The 26,805-nt window shown below is 48.2% G+C and overlaps 1 protein-coding gene across 2 annotated transcripts in view; it reads right to left on the bottom strand.

Annotated features, from left to right (window-relative positions):
* Window positions 1–3,171: 3,171 nt before the first annotated feature.
* LOC139048759 (zinc finger protein 84-like) overlaps window positions 3,172–26,805 on the bottom strand; it is a 41,810-nt gene continuing 18,176 nt past the window's right edge. The window contains exons 2-3 of one of the 2 annotated variants that reach the window (XR_011507889.1): window positions 16,702–18,348; window positions 3,172–3,266 (exon numbers count right to left, since the gene is read on the bottom strand). Coding sequence is in view for 1 of the 2 variants with exons in the window: in XM_070523340.1 (XP_070379441.1) it covers window positions 16,865–18,348 (1,484 nt within the window). In the remaining variant the exon portion in view is untranslated. Of the gene's footprint in view, window positions 3,267–16,004; window positions 18,349–26,805 lie in introns of those variants that run through there. The other variant, XM_070523340.1, reaches the window with a different exon arrangement.

Raw genomic sequence — 26,805 nt, 5'->3', positions numbered from 1 at the left:
TGTTTTGTCTCGCAATTATTTACAGAGAGTAAATCCTTTCATAGCCTTTTCCAGGCCAGCAAACAGGAAACGTTTTCCAAGGCAGCAAACAGCGTGCGATCATAACGAAAGTAAGCTTCCTACAGTGCCTACGCGCTGAGTCTTTCTTTCTCGCAGGAGCTACCGCTTCGCTCAGTACCTTAATTTGAACTTTTCGCAGACGCTTCGAGCAACAAGCGCGCACAAATAATTTTAAATAAACGCGACATTTTTGTTTCTTTAAACACGTGCGTTACTTTGCAATTACTCATCCAGTGCTCCTACAGCAACTTTATTGCTCACATTTGAAAAACGCAGTCGAGCAGGCTCAGCACATTGCGAAGCGTGCTTGTTGTATCGGTGCAGGACATACAAAATACCGAAAGTAGAAATGAGCTCGCGATACAACGATGCTCTAGAACAGGATTTTGAATTCATAAACGAACCAAAATGTTTGGTTAAGCTGGCCTGCCAAATCTCTCCGTTTCACTTGTTGAGTCAAGCGGAGGCGGACGTCTGTTAAAAGGTGGCGATATCGATGGCACATAAGCAGCATGGTTCGCAACGCTGTTTTTTCTGTTACCAGCTAAGTGGCGGCTGCAGATTCTTGAGTTTTCGCTTGGTTACCATGGTCCTCCGTCAGGGCTGCGCAACAAAATTACAGAAGAACGAATTTGTCGCACTTTCTCATGCGAGCCGCCGTGTTGCGGGGAATGCAAGTAATCCGATTACACAACAGGTTGAACGGCCCGTATCCAGCGCTCTCGCCTTTCCCCTTCATACGATCGCGATGAAAATCGGTAAAACTGAACGTTGTTATTCCGTCCTTCAAATTCATGGCAACTTACAACAAACACAACAGTAGCGTCGATTGCGGCGTTTCTTCGTAGCGCGCGGAGCTATTGCGGTTGTCGTTGTTTCCGCCATGTCTGCAAGTGCAAGCGCTTTATGGCAGTTCGGCGGCGCGTCCGACTAGCGTAGAAATTCATAGCTCTCTGTCTGGGTGTTAAATGCGCAAAACACTTGCAATACGGACCAAAATCTAGTTCAATCGTTGTTTCGCAGTCGCTAGCGGCATAGGCAACTTAGCAAGGGAGCCGGGCTTCGCACTACTCAATTACTGCCTCTTCGCACCGGCAGGTGGCGCTATGCGTCCTGCAAAGCGGTTGTTTGCTTTAAATCAGGGGTACAATCAGGGCTCGACGGGAACCAAAGGTCAGTGGGTCGCCTCGCAATGGGCGCTCACGGGAAGACTACAAATGAAGCTGTGCAGGGGGATATGGGCTGGACTAGTTTTGAAGTGAGGGAAGCTCGCAGTAAAATTGAGTATGAAGAACGGCTGAGGAATATGGAAGAAAGTAAATGGGCTGGGAGAGTGTTCAGGTATCTGTACAGGCAAAACATTGATTCACAGTGGAGGAAAAGAACTAGAAAGCTTACCAGCAAGTATGCGGCCTGTGGGGTGGGCAACACAGCAACAAAGAAGGTCAAGCGGAAAGTTAAAGAGGCTGAATTAATCTCATGGGTGGCGGCAAGGGAAAAGAAACCTGCCATGAGTAACTACTTAAGAGGAAAAAACGAAATCAGGAAAGAAACCATTTATGATAACTCAAAGGGAAGCTCATTACTTTTCGAAGCGAGATCGGGATGCCTTAGAACACGCACTTATAAAGCGAGATATAAGAACGAAGAAGAAGCATGTGCTTGCTGCGGTTTAGCTAGGGAAACGACGGAGCATATTTTATTAGAATGTGAAGACGTCTACCCAGCGGTCGATTTAGGCACCACTGGCCTCCTTGAAGCCCTTGGGTTCAGCGGGAGCAGCGGTAAAGCAAACAGGTCCGCAATAGACATTAGTAAGAGCGATTGGAGGATTGGTGGAAGTAGGGAAACGAAAAAAAACGAAGACGTACAAAAACACAGTTCGCAATAGGGGATCAGCAAATTTGGACGTGTTAGTTCATAGTGTTTTTTTTTCTTTTCTTTTTTGGTTGATTAACCTAGGTAGGATATTAGGCAGCATAGTAGCAAGAGCTTGGTGGCGCAACCCACCGACCCGTTCCAAAGGGGACGCTCATAACATCCATCCATCCATCCATCCAGCTCCAGTGTCTGACGTCCATAGAAGACAGCGTCCTTATGCTTCGTGCTACTTGCTGATCAAGGTCTGGGCACTGTTTGGCATCCGGTGTCCACTTGTTAGGTCCGAGTATCCCGTTTTCCTACGCCTTGATGCAGAATATCGAAAAAGAATTCCTTGATGCGCATGCGTCATGAAATTGTTATAGCTTTGTAAAGTTCGTATTCATTTACCGAGTTGTTTGTAGGACAAAACGTTAGACCACGTTTCGGGAGATCAACTTCATTGGGGCTTGAACCCTCATGTCTACCACGTTGCTGCAGTGCTGAGGATTCTTGCTTGAAGCATTATCGGTGGGGTCATATTAGTTTTCTCGGGTGGATCTGCAGCTTTAATACTTTTGTGCTGGTACCAGGGTGTCTACCAAGTTGATTTCAATTTCCCCGAGCGCCTTTGCAATATTCCCCGACTGACACAGAGCTTTGTTTTATGTCAAGACTGGCCGACACCATGTCGCTTACTAGAGTGACAGCATCGGGCATGTTAAACATAAAAAAAAACGACTTAAACCTAGTTTGAATAGTAAGGAGCAGCGTTCATTATATTCAAAGCAGAAAACGGAAGGGGTAAGTAAAACGCACAGCCTATATCTCTGAAAAAAAACAAATGGTAAAGCCCATCGCAAATTCAGTCGAACATGTTCAAATACGAATAAAAAGAGACGCACACAGAAAGAAATATTTTCGCAATGGGCTATTTCTATCAACTGATAGCAACCTCATTCATATTAGGCCATAACTTTGTTACAAGTGAGATATTCTCTGAGCAGCTGGGAAGTCAACCTCAACTGTCCCCATCGCATACTCTCAGGCCACGCAGAACCCGTCGCTGTTGGGTTTAGCCGCTATAAAGAGCTTATTTTGGTTTGGATGAGGGTCACGTGCATCACGGCCTCAACATTTTGCTTTTTGAGCGCAAGCTCCTTCACAGAGGCGGCACAGTTCCTTTCCCGATCATTCCTCAATGCGACGGTCATTTCATCTTCTCGTCCTGTTACCGCCGCGCGTTCGCCCCACGGACAACTTGAAGCATCCTCTTGGTCAGTTGTAGTGAACGTCCTATTTCGGACTCCCTAGGAGCCGCGAGAATGTCTGGGAAGTCGGGCAGTCTGAAAAAAAAGGAATTTATACCATTTACTGTCCTTAGGGCTCAAATCGCCATAGGCACATCTGAAAAAGCTGTGAAGGCCTGCCAGTACACTTATTAGGCATATTGGCGCTCGTACTGTGAAAGGAGACGGCGGGTGCGCGCGTGTATAATTAGGGAGTACGCACTGCGTCCCGTGACTATTTCCGCTTCCCACGCTTGTTAAGCTTCACCGCAATACTTCCCTTATGCTTCACTGCGTAACACATCTGTGCTGAGGCGAAGCTGCCTTTCGGGACCCGGCATTATGAAACGCGCCGTGCTTTCTGTTCAGCTTCGAAACCAATCACAAGGATTACAAAGGCGCAGTCGGCGCCATTGCTGACATCGGCGAATTCTTCCAATGAAAAACACGGCACCTAATGGTAAGCACCTTAAGAGCGAACGTTGAAGCAGCTAGGCCTCGCGTTGCCGTGGTGGTGGCTACGGCTGCCACTGGGTCTACGTGCGAGAGTGCCGGTTCGAGGCAGCGAGATAATAAAAAATACGGTGTTAGCTTTGATTAAGGCCGTCTCGGACCTGCGGCCGCCGCAGAAAGTCCGTGTTGGCGCCGCGAAGCCGTCCATATTATCTCCCAAAAATCGGGCGTCCGGAAAATCGGTCGTTGACTCTACACTGGTAATTTATCCAGCCGACGACACGGCGTCAAAGACAATTCATTACGACTCCACTCTTACTCAAGCCAGCATAACGGCGACGTTTGTTCCCTTTCAATAAAATGACAGCCAATTTTCCCTGATTGAAGCACAAATTCCCTGAGTGTTTCCAGAGTATTTCCAGACTATTCAAAATCCCTTAGAATTCCCGGTTTTCCGTGTTGGTATACACCCTGGGAATTAGAGAAGAAGGGGTCTTTTCTTGTGAAAGTGGAAGACTGGTGTTTGTGGATTTTTCCTTTTTGGGCGTGGGTTGGCGCGTGATATGTGTCTACGCCCCAAACACTGAAAGTGAGCGTGTGCCTTTCTTTGAGACAGTAAATCAGCATTTGCAGTGTGAGAGGAAAGTCGTATTGCTAGGAGATTTTAATTGTGTATGTTACGCGGCCGATCGAGTGAAAAACCTGCCAGTGCGTGACAAAAGTGCTTTACTTTTAAACACACTAGTGCAAGAATCTAATCTGGATGACGTCGGTAATTTCCTGTGTACTACCGGCACGCCTGCACTCACACATTTTCAAGGGCAAAGTCACGCAAGGCTAGATAGAGGGTATGTCGCACTGGAGCTTGTTCCGATGTGTGGCAGCTATAGTGTGAAACACGTCTCGTTCAGCGATCACAGCCTCGTAACTTTTAGTGTAGGTATCAAAGAAAGAAAATCGAAGTTCAACTGGAAGTTGTGGAAGTTCAACGATGGGCTGTTAATGAACGAATCCTTTTGCGAAAGCGTGAAGCAAAAGTTAGATAATTTGATCGAAGCCGAAGATGGCAACGTGCTAGAATTATGGGAGAACTTTAAACAAGGAGTCAAGATCAGTGCTATAGAAGAATCCAGTAAAGAGAAATTTATTAAAAGGAAAAAAGAAAATGAAATGCAGCGTGAGCTTGATTTTCTGTACGCCGTGGAAAGCGAGATATCCGGGAGCCGAACAAAGGAGATAAGAGAACTGAAAAGCCAGCTTGAGCTTATCGAAGAAGAGAAGTTCAAAGGAGCAGTTATAAGGGCACGAGCTGAAAGGGTTTGGCTAGGTGAGACACCGAATAAACGAGCCTTATCTGACGAAAGGGCATACGCGAGGCGAAATGAAATCAGAATGATTCAATACGAGAACGAGATCACGAGCCAACCTCAAAAAATTGAAGAGGCGTTTCTTGACCATTATAGCAAATTATTCGGGACTGTTAAAGACGTCACAGAAGAATTCAAGACTGACTTTTTGTCAAACATGCCGCAATTAGAGGAAGACATTCAAAAGCGTCTGGAGTGGCCTCTGAGCATCACCGAAGTGGAAGGAGCCATAGATGATTTAGTTGTAGGCAAGTCTCCGGGCCCTGATGGACTCGGAGCGGCCTTTTATAAAGCCTTCAAAAGTGATGTCAGTGAGATCCTGTTACGGTTGTTTAAGGAGGCCTATGCGCAAAAACAGGTTCCTCCTTCTTTTCGGACATCGCAAGTAGTCCTGATACCGAAATCAGAGGACCCAGAAAAATTGTTAGCTGTTGACGCTTACCGGCCGATATCACTAATGAATGTAGACTATAAGATATTTACAAGAGTGCTGGGAAAGCGATTACAGGGAGTGGTGACCAGAATAGGGTCGCATCAAACATGCGGCATTAAAGGAAGGTCTATCTACACAAACATTCATATTGCCAGAAGCATTTTAGAATACTGTAATGACCTAGGTGAACACTGTGCCATGTTACAGTTAGATATGCAGAAGGCTTTCGACCGTGTGGCCCACAAAATTCTTTTCAGTATTCTAGAACACATAAAGGTAGGGGATTTGATCTTAGATGGGGTAAAGATGTGCTATCAAGACTGTACCGCCAGCCTCGTTATAAACAAGGAGGTTACCAAAACCTTTAGTGTCCGGTCATCTGTGCGCCAAGGGTGTGGTTTGTCGCCTCTTTTATTCGCAATTTACCTAGAGCCGCTTTGTAGGAAAATCAAGAATGACAATAGAATATCGGGTTTCAGAGTGCAGTCCGCGGAAGTGAAAGTGCTGGCATACGCGGATGACATCGCGTTGTTTTGTCGGGATAAAGAAAGCATCGAAATCGCGGTCGCAGAGGCTTTATCATACTGCAGAATGACAGGCAGTGCTATTAACTTTGATAAATCCCTAGGGGTATGGATCGGCAACTGGGAAGACCACCCGAGTACGTTTGCTAATATCCGCTGGACAGTCACGCCGGCAAAGTACCTGGGGGTGCCGCTTGAGCACTACCGTGACGCCGTTGATTACTGGAATGCCGAAACTGAAAGGGTTCGTGAACGTACACTTAAATGGGGAGGCCACAATTTCTCTATGTTTGCTCGTGCGACAGTGTGCAACCTGTTTGCCGTTGCCAAAATTTTCTACGTGCTCCAAACGTTGTGCATGTCAAGGGCTAACATACAACGTTTACGCAGAGTACTCGCAGTGTTTGTATGGGGTTCAAGCTGGGAGCGCACCAGTCGCACTAATCTCTTTCGCTCGGTCAAAAATGGAGGATTAGGTCTGGCACATTTGTTCATTAGGCAGATTGTGTCGAGGTTTGTTTTCTTACGGGACCAAAATGACCCATTTTTATTAACTATGTTTCAAACAAGGCTGAGCGAAGCTATACCTGAGTTTATTGTATCGCCACATCGGTGCAGTCAAGGCAGAGCGCGTGGTTTCCTAAAAGAGGTAATCTAATTGGCTTTTCAGCTGTTAAAGGTTCGGTTCTCCATGGAATACCTAAGTAGGGTACCACGAAAGCGCTTATATAAGGACCTGGTAGACACAATGTTGCCGGTGCCATTGTATCGCTCGATGTTCTGCATTGGACCTGAAAAGGACGTACTAAAAAGAGTAAAACGAATGCCAGTACGCCCGTCGGTAAAGTCCTTCTTTTTCCAGCTCCACACCAATACTTTACCTGTCAAACCGTGGCTAGATGAAAAAGGTCTTTCCGTGCCTTGGAGCGTCAACTGTTTACTATGCTGGAAACCCGAAACAATAGAACACATTTTTCTTGACTGCTGGGATGCTGTGTTCCATTGGGACATCTTACAGAGAACACTAAAGAAGGACTTGCCGATTACACCATATGGGATTCGTTTCTTGCCTACTTTAAATGAAGACAATGTACCCTATGACATGTTCATGCTGGTGTCCTTACATAGTTTATGGAAAACTAGAATGGCCGTGAGACATGCCGAAGTAAATGCCCGGCCTGTTAGAGAATACTTCATTGAAAGCATTTGTCATATTAAGGAAATGTATAATTTGCAAAAAGAAAAACCAACATGGCTCAGTGTGATCACTGAGCTAGCGAATTTCAAGCGTTTTTAGCCCTGTGAGTGCCAACCAATGGCAGAGATGTTGTCGCGACCGTTGTCTATTGTTAAAATGCCTTGTTTTGTAGCCTTGTTGCCATGTCGGTAATAAAGAAAAAAAAAAAAAACTCGTGGCTCAGTGGTAGCGTCTCCGTCTCACACTCCGGAGACCCTGGTTCGATTCCCACCAAGCCCATCTTGCAAGAGTTGAGCCAAAGCCACTTCTCCTCTATCGTGACGTCACGGTATCACGTGGTTTCAAGGCGACACCGCCGCGCCTGAGGAGCTGGGTTGAGCTCTCGTAATATGCTTCGCATAAAAACCAAAATGTCACGTGACTTACCTGAACCTTGATTGGCGGACGCACCGCGCGACGCGTTTTTTTCTACTCTGAGCAGCAGCACGCGGCCGCGCGATTTCGTGACGCATTTTCGTGACGCAGCACGCGGCGCGATTTCGTGGGCACGCGTCAAAATGACGCGCGCGTCCCACCATCCGCGCGTCAATCGCGCCTGAAATCGCGCCATGCGGTTCCGCCTTTAGCTTTGATTAATGCCGTCTCGGACCTGCGGCCGCAGCAGAAAGTCCCAAATATCGGACGGCGAACGGTTCTTGCATCCGAAATTTCAGACGTCCCGGGTACGTGTTGGCGCCGCGAAGCCGTCTATCTCCCAAAAATCGGTCGTTGACGCTACACTGGTAATTTATCCAGCCGACGACACGGCGTCAAAGACAATTCATTACACTCCACTCTTACTCAAGCCAGCGTAAGGGCGACGTTTGTTCCCTTTCAATAAAATGACAGCCAATTTTCCCTGATTGAAGCACAAATTCCCTGAGTCTTTCCCGAGTATTTCCAGACTATTCAAAATCCCTTAGAATTCCCAGTTTTCCCTGTTGGTATACACCCTGTGAATCCCTTAGAATTCCCAGTTTTCCCTGTTGGTATACACCCTGTGAAATTTATATAGGTTTTCCTAGTTTCAACGAATTGTTCAAGTTCTTTTTTTCCGGTTCAGATAAATGTATGCTGTCAAGCTGATTAGTAATTACTGTGAATTGTTCCTGGCAGTGCTCTTTGAGAATATCAATTAAAGAGTGATGCATGAAACTGCTTGTCACATTATGCTGGAACATGCTATGAATTACCCTAGCAGCTCAACATGTCTCCGCATATAGTAACGCTTGTGTAACAGAATGCCGTGCAGCATACTGCACACACATGCTTTTCCCCGTACATATTAACGTTTATTAATACGTAGACACCTACATGGCTTAACCGTGTGGATAGACAAATGCTATGCGAGTTCGCAAGTTGCAAACTTTGAAAGAACCTGCACTGAAATGGTCACATGTTGGTGCAGGTGCATCGTCACATGGTTGTAATGTGCCAAAGTCTGAAGGCGCACCATGTCACCCAAAATATCTGAGTGGATTAGAAGGTAATCCTGAGGTGTGCAACTTCCAAAACGAAAACAAATACTATTTATTACGTGTTGGAACATTGTTCCTGCCTAAAATCGATTTAAACTAATGACGTGTATAATTTTTCAGATTGAATGGAATACAGACGGAATAGGGCCAGAAGTGAAACAAGTCGAATGCAGAATACGTTTTAAATAGTTTTCGAAAAACAAACAGCTAAAAATTAATCTGCAGAAAACTAAAGTAATGGCTGACAGTCTCGGAAGAGAACAACTTACAATAGGTAGCGAGGCACTGGAAGTGGTAAGGGAATACATCTACTTAGTGCAGGTAGTGACGGCGGATCCGGATCATGAGACGGAAATAATCAGAAGAATAAGCATGGGCTGGGGTGCGTTTGGCAGGCATTCTCAGATCATGAACAGCACGTTGCCATTATCCCTCAAGAGAAAAGTGTATAATAGCTGTGTCTTACCAGTACTCACCTACGGGTCAAAAACCTGGAGGTTTACGAAGAGGGTTCTACTCAAATTGAGGACGACGCAACGAGCTATGGAAAGAAGAATGATAGGTGTAGCGTTAAGGGATAAGAAAAGAGCAGATTGGGTGAGGGAACAAACGCGAGTTAATGACATCTTAGTTGAAATCAAGAAAAAGAAATGGGCATTGGCAGCACATGTAATGAGGAGGGAAGATAATATATAATAATAATATTTGGGGTTTTACGTGCCAAAACCACTTTCTGATTATGAGGCACGCCGTAGTGGAGGACTCCGGAAATTTTGACCACCTGGGGTTCTTTAACGTGCACCTAAATCTAAGCACACGGGTGTTTTCGCATTTCGCCCCCATCGAAATGCGGCCGCCGTGGCCGGGATTCGATCCCGCGACCTCGTGCTCAGCAGCCCAACACCATAGCCACTGAGCAACCACGGCGGGTGAGGAGGGAAGATAACCGATGGTCATAAAGGGTTATGGACTGGATTCCAAGGGAAAGGAAGGGTAGCAGGAGGCGGCAGAAAGTTGGGTGGGCGGATGAGATTAAGAAGTTTGCAGGGACGACATTGCCACAATTAGTACATGACCGGGGTTGTTGGAGAAGTATGGGAGAGGGCTTTGCCCTGCATTGGGCGTAACCAGGCTGATGATGATGATGATTATCAAAATAAGTATAAAACAATGTTTACTGTCGTGCCTGTTGTGTTATCATCGCCGCTTGAGCGATAGTGGCGGCGCGACTATCGCGACAGCTTGCTATATTAGCCCAGTCATGCGGCCACCGCGCGCGCATTCCATTACGAGCCGTCATGGAATAAACCACGTTTGGTTCTGCTCACGCCTCTTCCTTCGGCTGCGGTTTTCACCCCGTGAAAACACTACATTGGCGACGAAGATGGGATGCTGAGCAATTCTGCGGCAAGCTGACATGGCAACGGAAGGACCGGCTGCGCCGGGTGCAGTGGCGCAAATCGTGGGTCGACTGGGACACATCGAGCCCTTTGACGAGTCCACAAGCGACTGGCCGTCGTACGAGGAACGCTTGTCGTCGTTTGTTCACGTCAACCGTATCCCCGAGGACGACAAGGTACACGCTTTTTTTAGTCTCATAGGCCCAAAGACGTACAGTCTTCTCAAGTCATTGACCGCGCTGGAATTGCCGTCGGCTAAAGTTTTCGAGCTTTTAAAGAGACTTCTTGGTGACCATTTGTCACCGAAGCCGTCGGTAATAAGCGAACGCGCAAAATTTCACAGAAGAGCACAACTTGAGACTGAGTCAATTTAGGAATATGTTGCGCAGTTGCAGAAATTGGCACAGACATGTGAATTTGAATCCGCCCTTGATCAGTCGTTGCGGGACCATTTTGTCTGAGGTCTGTGCCGAGAAGATATACAGCGCGTGTTATTCACGGAGGATAACAAGCTAACCTTCCAGAAGGCCGTAGAACGAGCGCTAGCCATGGAAGCGGCGAAAAAGAGCGTTGCAGAAGTGCACGCTTCGGAATCAAGCGTATCAGACGTTCACAAAGTCGGAGCGGTTGGGAAAACATATGACGCAGGGAAATTGCTACCGCTGCGGATCTGCGAAACATGCAAGCAGACTGTGCCCGCACGTTGCGGCCATTTGTTTCAAATGTGATAAGAAAGGGCACATTCAAAGAATGTGCCAAGCTAACGAGAGAACGACGAAGGGAGCGCGTCGAAACGCGATGAAGGGGTTGAGTCCCGTTTAAGCTTCTGTTGGCGTGAAGGAAATTGTTTCGCCTGGTATGGAGCCGATAAAAATTTCAGTGCAAGTACAAGACGTACCCTTGGAAATGGAGCTGGATACGGGGGCTACTGTGTCCGTAATGTCTTTGGCACAGTTCCGTCAAATGTTTCCCTCCATCAAGGTCGTGCCAACGACGCTGAAGCTGCGGACGTTCGACAGAGCCATCATCCAGCCTGTCGGAGTGGCTCACGTTGCCGTGCAGTACGGAGAGCAGAGGGCCCAGCTGCCTTTTTACATCACGAGAGAAAAGGGACCCCCTCTGCTAGGTCGACAATGGTTGCAAGCCATCCGACTCGACTGGAGCCGTATTTTCAAGCTCAACGCTATTCCCAGGTGGGACGGCTCTGCCTCTTCCAGACTGCGCGCTCATCGAGACAAGTACCAGAGTTTGTTTCAGGACGAACTGGGGACAATTACAGAAGAAAGAGCGATATTGTCTCTGAAAGAAGGTAGCGTGCCAAAATTTATGAAGGCAAGAAGTGTTCCGTTTGCATTGCAAACAGCAGTTGAGGCTGAACTTAAAAAGTTGGAAGACATGGGAGTCATTTCGCCAGTCGAGCCAAGTGACTACGCAACGCCGGTTGTGCCAGTAGTAAAGAAGGACGGTGGCATAAGACTATGCGGCGATTATAAGACCACCCTAAACCCTTGTCTTGAAACTGATCGCTATCCACTCCCGAGAATAGACGAGTTGTTCACGGCGCTCGCAGGGGGCCAAGCATGTTCTAAAATTGACCTAAATCGAGCCTATCAGCAGATAGTAATGTCAGAATCGTCAAGAAAGTATTTGACACTAAATACTCATAAAGGACTTTTTTCCGTAAACAGGCTGCCGTTCGGGGTTTCTTCGGCACCTTCTATTTTCCAAAGAATTATAGACACAATGTTGAAAGGCCTGAAAGGCGTCAGCTGCTATTTGGATGACGTTCTCATCACCGGCAAGATGTCAGACGAGCATTTTGCAAATCTCGAAGCGGTTCTGAAGCGGTTAACGGAGCGTGGCGTTCGAGTAAAGAAAGAAAAGTGCTCATTTTTCCAAACGGAATTACGGTATCTGGGTCATGTTATCAGTGCAGCAGGGGTCAGCACAACGCCAGACAAGATAGACGCACTGATGAAAGCGTCCGCACCCACAGGCAAGCAGAACTACAATCGTTTTTGGGCATTGTAAATTACTACGGGAAGTTTGTTCCTCGATTGTCTACTCTGGCGAGTCCACTTTACAAACTGCTGCGTCGCGACCAGCCATGGCTCTGGGATGAATCGTGTCAAAGGGCGTTCGAGGAAATCAAGAATGCGTTGGCGTCATCATCGATCCTGGCGCATTACGACCCAGATAAACCTTTGCAAGTGGCATGTGACGCTTCCCAATACGGCGTGGGCGCAGTACTTTCTCATGTAACTGAAGACGGAAGCTCTCGGCCTGTTTTTTATGCGTCGCGCACATTAACTGAGGCCGAAAAGAAGTACAGTCAGCTAGAAAAAGAAGCGCTGGCCATTATCTTTGCCGTCAAAAAGTTTCATTTCTACATCTATGGGAGATGTTTCACGTTGATTACGGGTCACAAGCCATTGCACACAATTCTTGGGCAAAAAACGGGCATTCAACCAATTGCAGCGGCACACTTACAGCGATGGGCTGTCACGTTGTCCTCTTACAAGTACTCGCTCATGTACAAAAAGTCTAGTGACAACGCAGAAGCAGATTTTTTTGTCAAGGTTCCCGCTCCAGGGTCCTGAAGACGGTACGTCTGAAGGCGAGGAATCGTTTTATGCTTTGCGTCTGGACTCTATGCCGGTGTCCGCTAAACAGATTGCGCTCGCTATAGCACCTGATCCGGTGCTCAGTAAAGTGCTCCAGCTTACAAGCATAGGCTGGCCATTGCATTTGCGAGATGCGAGCTTAAAACCATTCTTTGACAGACGTTTGCAGATTAGCGTGCATCAAGGGTGCCTCATGTATGGCCTGAGGGTTGTTAGTCCGTCCCCTCGGTCATCCCGGCATTGTGCGGAGCAAGGAGCTGGCTCGCAGCTATGTGTGGTGGCCATCAATTGATGCAGACTTAGAGACAAAGGTACGAAGTTGCCAAGCCTGCCAGGAACAACGGAATGATCCAGTTAAGGCACCTCTGCATCCCTGGTCATGGCCGACCGCACCGTGGAGGCGAATTCACCTGGACTTCGCAGGACCTTTCCGAGGAACTATGTTTTTAGTCGTTGTAGATGCTCACTCGAAGTGGCCGGAAGTGTTCGTTATGCGAAGCACAACGTCCGAGCGTACTGTTGCCAGCTTGCGTGAACTTTTCTGCAGATTCGGAGTGCCGGAGACGGTGGTGTCCGACAATGGACCACAACTGGTGTCCGAAGAGTTCAAGGCGTTTATGCGGAGCGTCGGGGCCAGACACGTCGTGAGCGCTCCTTATCACCCAAGCACAAACGGTCTGGCGGAGCGTTTCGTGCAAACGTTGAAGTCTGCTCTACACAAGTCATCTCCCGGTGAGTCTATCGAAGAAACACTTCACAACTTCTTATTGGCGTACAGAAATACGCCTCATCCTACGACTGGAGAAGCTCCAGCTAACCTATTGATGGGTAGACGATTGCGCGCCAGGCTGGATGCAATGAAGCCTACAGCGGAGGGGAAGGTGATGCACAGTCAGTTCACCCAAATGCAGCAGCGCAGGAGCAACAGGGACTGCTTTTGTGTTAATGACAGTGTTCTAGTTCGCAATTACAGAGGCCCAACGAAGTGGGTTCGTGGAACCGTTCTGAAGAAGACTGGACCAGTCTCGTACAAAGTCATGGTAACCACCCCCCGAGGCAAGTTCATCTGGCGCCGACATCTCGACCAGCTGCTGGCTGGCGCCGGCCCTGTAGTGACACCAAGGGCATCCGATTTCTCGGAGGGGTTCCTGGTCTTCCCTGAAGGTCAGTCAGACTGGTGACCAGCCAACGCCAGAAGAGCCGACACCCGGGGAGTCCGTCCCTCCAGCTCCCGCTCCTCCATCAGATACATCGGCTCCGCACAGGCGCTACCCGTCAAGGCAACGCCGTCCACCCGAGAGATACTAAGCCATTCTTCAACTATTGTATAAGGATACAAGTGCACTCTCTAAAATAAAGAGGGAAGAGTGTTATCATCGCCGCTTGAGCGATAGTGGCGGCGCGACTATCGCGACAGCTTGCTATATTAGCCCAGTCATGCGGCCACCGCGCCGCATTCCACTACGAGCCGTCATGGAATAAACCACGTTTGGTTCTGCTCACGCCTCTTCCTTCGGCTGCGGTTTTCGCCCCGTGAAAACACTACAGTGCCTTTGCAACAGATGGCGCCACAGCGCTCTTGTATACAAGTTACATTCATCGTAATAAAGGTTATCACCATGGAGCCGGCAGTAGTGTAGCCTCCATGTCGCTTGGCTAGTGACACGACACAATGTGTACACGCTGGTGTTCATAACAGTGGTAGGTTCCTGTTGTTCCATCGCACATTATGAAGCACTGCTTATTAAAAACACAAATGGAGTGCAAGGTACAAATGAGGAATTTTCTCACACACAAAGGCGAGCGCAAATGATCCCTGTATAACCAGGAAAGTCTAGGTACCTTAGCAGCGTATGCAGCCTCTATTACGCATGTTCTACTTCATGCATATACTATGCCAACGGGGGTGAATGGGGGCACACACGTAATGCTTTAAGTGTTCGAAGGCAACTAGAAAATATTTGAATTTACGTAGTGCCTATTCAAAAGCATCCAATATTTGCAAACCCTTAATCAAAATAGAAACAGTTAATTCTTTGATTTATTATTTAAGAATATGTCGAGTGCAAAATTTTGTGTGTGAGGAAATTCACTATGAGGGACTGTCACAACTGCAATTCAAAAGGAATATTTACAAATGTTGAAAAACAGGATTTGCCCAAATTCTTACCTTCCGTGAACATATGTGCTATACAGTGCAGGTGTCATTCTTTGCTAGATTAAAAATGTAAATTTAGTACAAATATTTCTTCAGATGTGTGTCACACCAGTGCTTATACAAATGCCTATACATTTGTTGAAATAAAAATTGGAGGACGCTTAAGCTTCGCCTTCAAGAGTGGAACAGCGTTCCCGTCGACTCGCCAAGGGGTGCAAGACAATGTGCTACGGCGCAGCGACCACTTACGAGGCGCCCCGCATCGCACTTTGCACCCACCAATCACGCGGTGAGCGTCGAGCAATGCAGCGTTCGGCGCGCCAACGAAACGTACGCCTGAGCAAGCGGAACGAACCAAAGAACTCCGTGTCTCGGAGGGGGAAACGATGTACGCCAGCAAAACGTCGTGATCGGCACGGGCAGAGAGATAGACAGATAGTGATCTCAAGAAAGGTAGGACGCTTTATTCTGCAACCCATGAAGGATCACGGCGAAACGTCGTCAGGGGAGAGGGAGTCCGGGCCGCGACGCGCCTCGCACCGGTCCCCGCACAGCCCTAATGCGCGCGTGACGCGCGAACTGTCGGGGCAGCGCCGTACATTGAGAGGAGGGGGTCTTCTCTGTTTGCCGCAAGATGGCTCTGCCTGTGCAGAAAGCGCAGAAGAAATCTAGCGGAAACGCACTTCGCTACTCGTGTAACTGCGACTTCTGTAAGTTACATGTTCATAATTACCGATATACACCACAGTATAACTTTCTACAGCTCGTTTCTTAGGCAACACCGATTTCACTAGAGGTGCTTTCTTACCGCTTTGAAGCGTCGAACTCGTGGCTGAGTGGTAGTGACTCCGTCTCACACTCCGGGGACCGTCGCTGTATTCCCACCCAGTCCATCTTGCAAGTTATTTTTATTCATGAAGTGCCTCCCGGGATTTATCGCTCACGGTCAACGCCGCCGACACCAGCTCCTTAACACTGCCGTGTTAAAATAACAAGTGCCTTTTGTGCTAATAATGAACTTCAAACTGCGATCACTCACCTTCTCCTGCAACCCCGATGCAATAAAATGCTAACATTACTATATGCTGTCATTCCAGTACTAAAATATCAAGAACAGAAAATGAATACTCATTAAACAAAGGCATTTATTTGTGCTCTGATGAAAGAGATGGTGAAAAGCTAAATTATTGAACAATCAATTGCTGTAAAAAGGTACACACGAGTAAAAAAAAGGTGCAAATAGAATAAGACAAAAAGTCTCTAGAATGAACCATGTATACCAGAGCCTAGACGCAACTAATACATGAATGGGTCTAACAGAAATTCGTATATCCCAAAAGATAATACCATAAAACAAAAATGCACCACCTAGAAAGCAGATCATTTAGACATTTGTACTATAACAATACGTATTACATTAAACATACCGTATTTACTTGTATCAAGGCCAGATCCAATAAGCCAACCCCTGAAAAGTCTGGAAAAAAAAAACTTGCCTTGCATGTAGGCAAAAAAAGCGAGGACAATACATTCACAACGTGAAAACAGCACTTATTGAAAATGAACTTGCTGGGCTTTTCTCAGTCATCCTCGCTGCTGTTGTCCTGTAAAAACCCTCCTCGTTGCAGTGCATGCACAAAAAATATCCAGTTGCCCCCTCCAACGACGGACGTTTTTCTCATCGATGCTGAAGACCCACACAGCCTGAATGTTTGACAATGCCTATGCAGCTCGCACAACCTTTTCTTTAAAAGCAGCAGAATAGTGGCATTTGTGAGAAGCTCTGAAGGCATGAAGGGCAGTGAAATGGCTTCTCACCTGTGTAGATGTGCAGGCGATCTTTCAGGTGGGCCTCTTGTAAGAAGCTCCGAGAGCATAAAGGGCACTGAAACAGCTTCTCGTCTTTGTGGTTGCACAAGTGTCTCACACGGTAGCACTTTTCTGAGAAGCTCCAAGTGCATGAAGGGCACTGAAATGGCTTCTATTCTATGTGGATGCGCAGGTGTCTCGTAAGGTTGCTCTTTTGTGAGAAGCTTCGAGAGCATGAAGGGCACTGATGTGGCTTCTTGCCTGTGTGGGTGTGCAGGTGGGACTTTAGGGTGACCTTTTGTGAGAAGCTCTTAGAGCATGAAAGACACTGAAATGGCTTCTCGCCTGTGTGGGTGCGCAGGTGTTCCATAAGGTTGCGCTTTTCTGAGAAGCTCCGAGAGCATGAAGCGCATTGATATGGCTTCTCGCCCGTGTGGGTGCGCAGGTGTCTCATAAGGTTGCCCTTTTTTGAGAAGCTATGGGAACATGAAGGGCACTGATATGGCTTCTCGCCTGTGTGGGTGCGCAAGTGGAACTTCAGGGTGACCTTTTGTGAGAAGCTCCGAGAGCACGAAGGGCACTCAAATGTCTTCGCACCTGTGTGGGTGCGCAGATGTCTCATAAGGCTACACTTTTCTGAGAAGCTCTGAGTGCATGAAGCGCACTGAAATGGCTTATCGCCTGTGTTGGTGCGAAGGTGTTTCATAAGAGAGCCCTTTTCTGTGAAGCTCTGAGAGCATGAAGGACACTGAAATGGCTTCTCTTTTGTGTGGGTGCGCACGTGTCTCATAAGGTGGCCCTTTTCTGAAAAGCTCCGGGAGCATGAAAGGCATGGATATGGCTTCTCGCCTGTGTGGGTGCGCTGGTGGATTTTCAGGTGGGTCTTTTGTGTGAAGCTCTGAGAGCATGAAGCGCACTGAAACGGCTTGTCACCTGTATGGGTGCACATGTGTCTCATAAGGTTGCCCTTTTCTGAGAAGCTCCGAGAGCATGAAGGGCACTGATATGGCTTCTCGCCTGTGTGGGTGCGCAGGTGGGATTTCAGCTTTGCCTTTTCTGAGAAGCTCTGAAGGCACGAAGGGCATTGAAATGGCTTCTCACCTGTGTGAGTGCGAAGGTGGCTTTTCAAGTGAGTCTTTCGTGAGAAGCTCCGAGAGCATGAAGGGCACTCAAATGGCTTCTCGCCTGTGTGGGTGCGCAGATGTCTCATGAGGCTGCCCTTTTCTGAGAAGCTTCGAGAGCATGAAGGGCACTCAAATGGCTTTTCGCCTGTGTGGGTGCGCTGATGTCTCATAAGGCTGCACTTTTCTGAGAAGCTCCGAGAGCATGAAGGGCACGGAAATGGCTTCTCGCCTGTGTGGGTGCACAGATGCTCTTGCAGGCGGGCCTGTTGTGAGAAGCTCTGAAGGCATGAAGGGCATTGAAATGGCTTCTGATCTGTGTGAGTGCGAAGGTGGCTTTTCAGGTGGGTCTTTCGTGAGAAGCTCCGAGAGCATGAAGGGCATGGAAATGGCTTCTCAGCAGTATGGATGGCGGCATGCGTTTCCAGCTGAAATAGTTTACGAGTCTCGTAGTCACATGATTGAGATCGGTGGAGGCATCCTTGCTTGGAGTTGTCACATTTGGCAGTTGATGGAGAAATAGAAGGCCTCGATGCTGCACAAATACAACAAGAGAGTTACTATAAAATGCCAAATAAGAACACGGATGCTAAATTTAATGACAAGCTTTCTTGTTCTTTAGTTATTCAGGAAATCTTGAGGGTGATATTAAGTATGATGGAACAAAGAACTCTTAATGGTCCTTTTTAATTTACCAAATATTTCTGCATCTGAATGCTTTATGACCCTCTTTGTGAAGACCACCAATAAACCTTATCTTTCAGCAAGGCAAAAAATTACAAACTGACAGAATGTGGAGTGTTTGAGAACTTTCATGGATTTCTACGATCCTTAGAGAGCAGTTTAAAATGCTCTGACCCAGCTTGCTCTGTCAACCTCAATGAGCACTCGAGACTAGGAGGACACATTTAGCACTTACAAAACTTGATACAATTCACTGGCACAACCAATCTGTCTCCATTTGGGGACAAGCTGAAACTACAAGGAACTAGTTAAGAAATACCATATTTTTCCCCATATAACCCGGCAACATGTACAACCGGAAGCCTCTTTCAGAACAATTGCTGTGTGTGCACAACTCGACTAGTACTTGAATAGCATTATGATATATAGTTCTAGTGCACAAACTAGCAGAGAAGGACAACAAAAACGTTGGTTCTTGTTGTCCTTCTTTGCTCGTTTGTGGTTATGTGTGTGCTGCAAATACATTTCAAAATCCTTTCAGAACCACCCAGAAACAAAAAAAAACACGCACACATAAACCACAGCAAAACGTGCACAGAAACAGGATCCATTTGCGGACAATCAACTTGTCCATGCGATATCTTCAGCCAGTGACTCTGTTCCACTGATTTCAAAGACGCTGCTGGGCCTTTGCGTACAGCTTATCATGACCCAAGTTTTACTTTGCTGGTGCCGTGTGCACTATTCACTAACTAGTAAATGCAAAATGACGACCCGTACAGAGGAGGACAATGACTGACAATGTATAACTGGAGAAGGGTGCTTCAACACACAGGGCTGGAAAGACAGTGGGTTCCCCAGGAGATAACGAAAGTTTCCGTAACCGTGAACTTTGCCCTGAAATGTGGTTCTGCTGCAGCACATGCTGTACAGACATGAAGCCAGACCTCAAATTGCAATTCCTAAGATCCGCATTCCGATCCCGACCTTGCTGTGAAATTTTTGCAATTTTTGGTACGGTTTACACACGCCAAAATACGGCGACTTATTCGTGTGTGATCTAGCTGTTCTTCAACCGAGAAAACTACTTGTAAACCTGTGCTTTCCTCAGTGTCATTTTTATAGGCTTAACAAAGTAGACAACTTCAGTCGCAGTTTTGTTGAAAGTTACAAAAAATTGACACATACTCTACTCCTTGTACTTTGTCAGCCTAAAATAGTGGCAAATTATTGCTGGAACTGACAAGGAATGCTACAAACAAACCACTCCCTCTGCAAAGCGCAATGCATTTTAACGCGCTAGCAGGCGAAGGCATACGATAATGACACGTGTACTTATCTTTATCGGGCGACCACGTTTCGCCGCTTAACAACTATAATCGCACAGCGAGGGACGCATACAACGTTTCTGGAAAGTTATCGATTCTTCTACCCGGCTGTCTGTTGTCGCCGAACCTTGTGTTATCTGATTTCATCGCGTAACGCGAATGGTGTAGAACTTTGTGGAAAGCACGCGGGTCCAAACGATTAGTCTGGAACATTCGACGACTGCTCTATAAAAGCCGACACGCTTGACCCGCTGATCGGATTTTCAACGATCGCTGACCGTGTTCGCTGCTATCGTTGTGCTATAAGTGTAGCCTGTATTGTGGGCACAGGTTCGCCCAATAAAAGGTAGTTTTGTCGTTCACAGTATTGCTACTGTGTTCCTCACACGTCACTCCACGTGACATCTGGTGAAGGTGCTTTACGTTCATGTACCGGACGCCCCCGACAAGCCGTAATCAAAGACCGGACCGCAAAGACAACACCAGTGCTGTCCCGGAACATCGATTAAGCCGCCGGCTACAGCAGCTGGCCCCGGAACACGGAATTCTACCAGAGACGACCAAGAAGATCGTCAGAGAAGTTCGTCCAGAGACAACCAAGAAGACAGCTCCAATGGCAGCCGGAGCAGCCCCAATAGTTCTGCAGCAGCCCAGGGAGCCACCGACGTTCCGCGGTTACACATTTGAGGACCCGGAAAGCTGGCTGGAGACGTATGAGAGGCTGTACGTACGTATGGCTGGAGACGTATGAGAGGCATCGCTGTACATACGTACAGCGACGAAAAGCTGCGGCATGTCTATTTCGCACTGGAAGACGCCGCCAGGACCTGGTTAGACAATCGAGAAGCCACCCTAACGACGTGGGACCTGTTCCGAAGCGGCTTCTTGCAAACGTATACAAGCGTCGTGCGATAAGAGTGAGCCCAAGCTCTACTAGAAATTAGAATGCAGCTGCCAAACGAGACGATCACGATCTTCACGGAGGAGATGGCTCGTCTTTTCCGCCACGCCGACCCGGAAATGTCGGAGAAAAAGTCCGCTTCCTAATGCGGGGCGGCGTCAAGCAAGAACTTTTCGCCGGACTTATTTGTAACCCGCCGAAGACCGTAGCTGAGTTTTCTGCAGAGGCATCGACGATCGAGAAAACTCTGGAGATGCGCACCCGTCAATATAACCGCCAGGGGCTCACACCACAGTACGCCATCCAAGGACTGCGTTCCGACGACCTTCAAGAGACCATCAAGGCCATTGTGCGCGAAGAACTGCGCAAGGTCCTGCCTTCGTCACAGCCCCAAGTGGCCTCGATCGCCGACATCGTGAAAGATGAGGTTCAGCGATCGCTTAGAGTTCCTGAGGTGCAACCTCAGTTACCGCAGCCCAAGCCAGGAGCGATGACCTACGCCGCAGTCGCACGCCGTCAAGGCCCCCCTCTACGATCGCGCTAGGACCCTGTAATGGCGCAACTCCGACGTCCGCCGCGCCGCCGCCAGTACGCCCACCCGTCGACCAGCGCACCTACGCAAGGAAGACGGACATTTGGCGAGCCCCCGACCACAGCCCGCTCTGCTATCACTGCGGAAAAACCGGCCATGTATACCGCCGATGCCCATACCGTGACCTGGGATTGCGAGGCTTCGCCGTCAATGCACAGCGCCCGAGGGAAGGTGGACGCCCTCGTGACATCGCCGACTACCTCACCGCTACTCAGTGGAGCCCTCGACGACCATCCCGTTCGCTGTTACCAGGCCGCTACCTGTCTCCGCAGCGCCGTCCATCACTGGCCCCGCCCGGGGCCGGTCAGCGAGCTCATATCCGGAAAACTAAAAGCAGCAACCGATGGAGGTGCGGTTGCTGTTCGTCGAACTGACGAAAATCCTCCGCCGCCAACGTTGACGACGAAGAGACCATCTCGACGACATAATAAGAGCACGCCGCCGTCCCGACGAAGTCAGGAAGCAAAGACTACACCGACGAAAGACGACTTGACGACGCAACGTTCCAGCTTCAGTTCAACACGACGCACCCATGATCCGACGCCAAGACCTAATTGCAATGCCAGACAAAGAACCACCGACCTCGACGTGCTTCTCGACGGCCACGCAGTTACCGCCTAAGTGGATACAGGAGCCGATTACTCCGTCATGAGTGGACCCATCGCCGCGCAGTTGAAGAAAGTTAAAACTGCATGGGAAGGCCCTCAAATTCGGACCGCTGGAGGACACCTCATCACGCCGACTGGAATCTGCACGGCAAGAAAAACTATTCATGACCGGACTTACCCTGCCACCTTCATTATCCTTGCAACAGTGTTTACGAGACGTCATTCTCGATATGGACTTCCTGAACCAACACGGTGCAATCATCGACTCAAGTCGCAGTCAATAACACTGTCGGAAGATAAAGCGATACCGCTGGGGAGCCCTCGTAGTCACCACGCCTTGAGTGTGCTCGAAGATCAAGTGAGCATCCCGCCACGCTCCAGCATTGTTATTTCGGTCGGCACCGAAACACCCGCTGACGTAGAAGGCGTCATCGAAAGCGACCAACGTCTACTGCTAAACCGTGAAATTTGTGTTGCAAGAGGGATCGCTCGACTGCACGGAGGGAAAACCAAAGCGTTGCTGACAAACTTCAGCCGGCAGTTCAAGCACAATAACAAGGGCACGACGAATGCGCGCATCGAGGAAATTCTGGAAACACGTAATGCGTCTGTCCTCGCGGAATCCGCCGCATCTACCCCGACAACCATGGTTCCCGAACCAGACTATGACATTAATCCAAATCTCCCTATGATTAAGCAACAGCAGCTCAGAAGTCTGCTCCGACGATACAAAGGCTGCTTTTTGACGTCAAGGATTCGAGAGACACCAGTCGCCAAGCATCGCATAATCACCGAGGAGTACGCTTGACCACTCCGCCGGAGCCCCTAGCGAGTATCGCGGCGAGAACGTGCAGCTATAAGAGAACAAGTCGACGAAATGCTGCTCGACGACATCATCCAGCCGTCCAAAAGCCCGTGGGTATCCCCTGTTGTCCTGGTAAAGAAAAAGGACGGAACACTACGTTTCTGCGTCGATTATCGTCATCTGAACAAGATCACGAAGAAGGACGTATGCCCCCTCTCACGGATAGACGACGCGTTGGATCGGCTCTGCAACGCTAAATACTTCTCGCCGATGGACCTCAAGTCTGGCTATTGGCGAATAGAAGTCAACGAAAGAGATTGCGAAAAGACCGCCTTCATCACGCCAGACGGCCTCTACGAGTTCAAGGTCATGCCATTCGGACTGTGCTCGGCGCCTGCAACGTTTCAGCGCGTCATGGACACGGTGTTAGCCGGACTGAAGTGGCAGACGTGCCTTGTTTACCTGGATGACGTCGTTGTCTTCGCCGGAAATTTCGACGATCACCTTAGGCGGCTTGCGACAGTGTTAGAAGTCATCAAGTCATCAGGGCTCATTCTGAAGCCACAAAAGTGCCGTTCCGCTTACGATGAGCTTTTGTTCCTAGGCCACGTGATCAGCAAATCAGGAGTACGCCCCAACCCACAGAAGACAGCTGCCATTGCAAAGTTCCCACAGCCAACCGACAAGAAGGCAGTGCGCAGATTCCTTGGCATGTGTGCCTACTATAGGCGCTTTGTCAAGGACTTTTCACGCATCGCGGAGCCGCTAACACATCTAACCAAATGTGATGTCGCGTTCAAGTGGGAAACGCCGCAAGCCAAGGCATTTCAAGAACTCAAACGACGCGTGCAGATGCCGCCGGTACTTGCACACTTCAACGAGGACGGACGCCGATACTGAAATCCACGCTGACGCCAGTAGCCTAGGCCTCGGTGCCGTCCTAGTCCAGAGGAAAGAAGGACTTGAAAGGGTGATATCGTATGCTAGCCAGTCGCTGTTAAAAGCGGAAAGCAACTATTCCACGACTGAAAAGGAATGCCTCGCCATCATTTGGGCTACAGCTAAATTCCGCACTTACCTCTATGGCAGGCCATTCAAAGTCGTCAGTGACCATCACGCATTGTGTTGGCTAGTTAACTTAAAGGACCCTTCAGGACGGCTGGCGCGATGGAGCCTCAGACTACAAGAATATGACGTCACGGTAATATACAAGTCCGGAAGAAAACACTCCGACGCCGACTGCTTATCGCGCGCCCCCATCGATCCCCCGCCGCAAGACGACGAGGACGACGTCGCCTTCCTTGGGATAATAACCGCGGAAGACTTCACTAAACAGCAACGAGCCGACCCGGAGCTATGAGGCCTCGTCGAGTATTTGGAAGGGAACACCGACGTTGTCCCTAGGGCATTTAAGCGCGGGTTATCTTCGTTCACGCTACAAAACAACCTGCTCGTGAAGAACTTCTCACCAGTCCGCGCCAGCTACCTTCTTGTTGTACCGTCAGCGCTGCGTCTAGAAATACAGCACGCCCTACACGACGATTCAACCGCTGGGCACCTCGGATTCTCCCAGACGCTGTCGAGAATACAGGAAAGGTATTACTGGCCGTGTCTGACCGCCGACGTCGCCCGTTACGTCAAGACATGCCGAGACTGTCAACGACGCAAGACACCACCGACAAGGCCAGCAGGATTACTACAGCCGATCGAACCTCCTCGCAGACCATTCCAGCAGATTTGGATGGATTTGTTGGGGCCGTTTCCGATATCAACATGCGGGAATAAGTGGATCATCATGGCGACGCACTATCTCACCCGTTTTGCTGAAACTAAAGCTCTACCAAAAGGCAGCGCAGCCGAAGTGGTGAAATTTTTCGTCGAGAACATCCTGCTGCGACATGGTGCCCCAGAAGTCCTCATCACCGACAGAGGAACGGCTTTTACAGCAGAGCTCACCCAAGCCATTCTGCAGTACAGCCAGACAAGCCACAGGAGGACAACTGCCTACCATCCGCAGACGAATGGTCTCACGGAGCGCCTGAACAAGACGCTTGCCGACACGGTAGCAATGTACGTCGACGTCGAACACAAGACGTGGGACGCGGTCCTGCCATTCGTAACCTTTGCGTACAACACGGCGGTGCAAGAAACAACACAGATCACGCCGTTTAAGCTGGTTTACGGCAGGAACCCGACGACGACGCTTGACGCCATGCTGCCGCACGTCACTGACGAGGAAAATCTTGACGTCGCTAGCTATCTCCAGCGTGCCGAAGAAGCCCGACAGCTCTCCTGCCTGCGGATCAAGAACCAGCAGAGGACCGACAGCCGACACTAAAACCTCCGACGACGCTTCGTCAAGTACCAGCCTAGCGACCGTGTTTGGGTCTGGACCCCGATACGCCGACGAGGACTCAGTGAGAAACTACTCCGACGCTATTTCGGACCCTACAAGGTCATCCGACGTATTGGCGCTCTGGACTATGAGGTTGTGCCAGACGGCATTTCGCATTCACAGCGGTGCCACGCACGATCTGAAGTGGTCCACGTGGTGCGTAGTCCACGTGGTCCACCCTTTTACGGACGCTGACGAACGTCGTCATTTTTGTTCTTTTCTTTGCTTGTCACTTTTAACATGTCATGTCACTTTTTAACAGCAGTTGAATAACCAGAAGTCTAATGGCTGGAAAATGGAGAAGGTGGCTGCAGTCCATAAATTGGCTCACGTGCACTGTCCTGAGGACCACCACCCTATCTCGACTAGCATTCCATGAAAAATTTTAAAGCGCCCAATATATTCTCACCCCATCCATTTTCTGAGAAGCAACTCATTCTTTCATCCATGTAAGCAGTGTTCTAAAAGAACATTTTCATGTGATACACAACTTCTTTGTTTCAATAATGACTTGTTTGTCACCTTAGATCAAGCACTTGATGTTGACTTGTGTTTTTACATTTTGCCAAAGCTTTCCATCCTGTAGTCATACTCTATCTCTTAATAAGCTTAACATTGAACTAAAGTGTTGCTTGGTAAAGGAGTCTGTTTCCAATCAAACTCAGTATATCGCAACTAATAACTGTTCATCTACTTATCACCAGTTCCATCTCAAGTGCCACAAGGATCCGTCTTGCGGATCTTGATATTCTTGATTTACATTAATGATCTTCCTAACTGAGCAATCAACTAATCCGTTAGCAGATGTCTGTAATATACTGCGTGATTACTAACCCTGGCGTTTCACTCAGTAAGGGCATCTCCACAACGTGCCACACCAGTATAGCAAATGGATAAGGAAACTTAACGCTGAGAAGTGTAAATCTTTCTGAATGTCAAGTATTGCAAACAATGGCAATAAACATAAATATATACTGAATGATGCATTGCTGTAATCAGTAGACGACCAGAAATATCTTGGCCTTCGTGTAGCTAATGATCCGTCCCGGAATATGCATCTTAATTATTTTACTACTAATGCTGAACACGCATTAAAATATCTTGGTTGTAATTTTTCCTCTTCTGATGCACTGACACTCTAGAAAAACTTAGTTCGCTCAGAACTAGAATACACAACTATTATTTGGGATAACAATTGAATGCCACAAAACCTTTGCACTTAGAAGATTCAAATTCAAGCAATTGGCTTTATTTCATCTAAGTATTCCTGCTATTCTAGTGCAACATGCACGAAGAAACAATTTGACAGATTTCCTAATGCCGCAAGTGTGCGCGCCTTTGCCTATTCCCCAAGGTTTATCACTCCAACGACGTAGTGAAGAAATTACAGATCACACCATCTTTCAACATTTTCATTGAGATATGACCACACATATAAAATTGGCCTTCATTAAAAACAACAATCTGTCATAGTATTGCTTACCCTATTTTTTTGTATAACTGTCCTGGCATTTTTCTGCTTTGTTGCCACTCCATTCTGTGTTGCCTACAGGACTTGAAAGTAGGAATAATTAAAGTAATAACTAAAACTGTATATAAGGTTTACCCATTTTAACTCAACTTGAGAAAATGTGATTACACGGTCTTGTACACATTGCAAAATATCACACTTAAACATT

Source organism: Dermacentor albipictus, chromosome 8 (genome assembly GCF_038994185.2).
Source record: "Dermacentor albipictus isolate Rhodes 1998 colony chromosome 8, USDA_Dalb.pri_finalv2, whole genome shotgun sequence".
NCBI classification, from domain to species: Eukaryota; Metazoa; Arthropoda; class Arachnida; order Ixodida; family Ixodidae; genus Dermacentor; species Dermacentor albipictus.
Note: the sequence above shows the minus strand (reverse complement) of the source record. Positions and strands in the feature narration are given on the sequence as shown.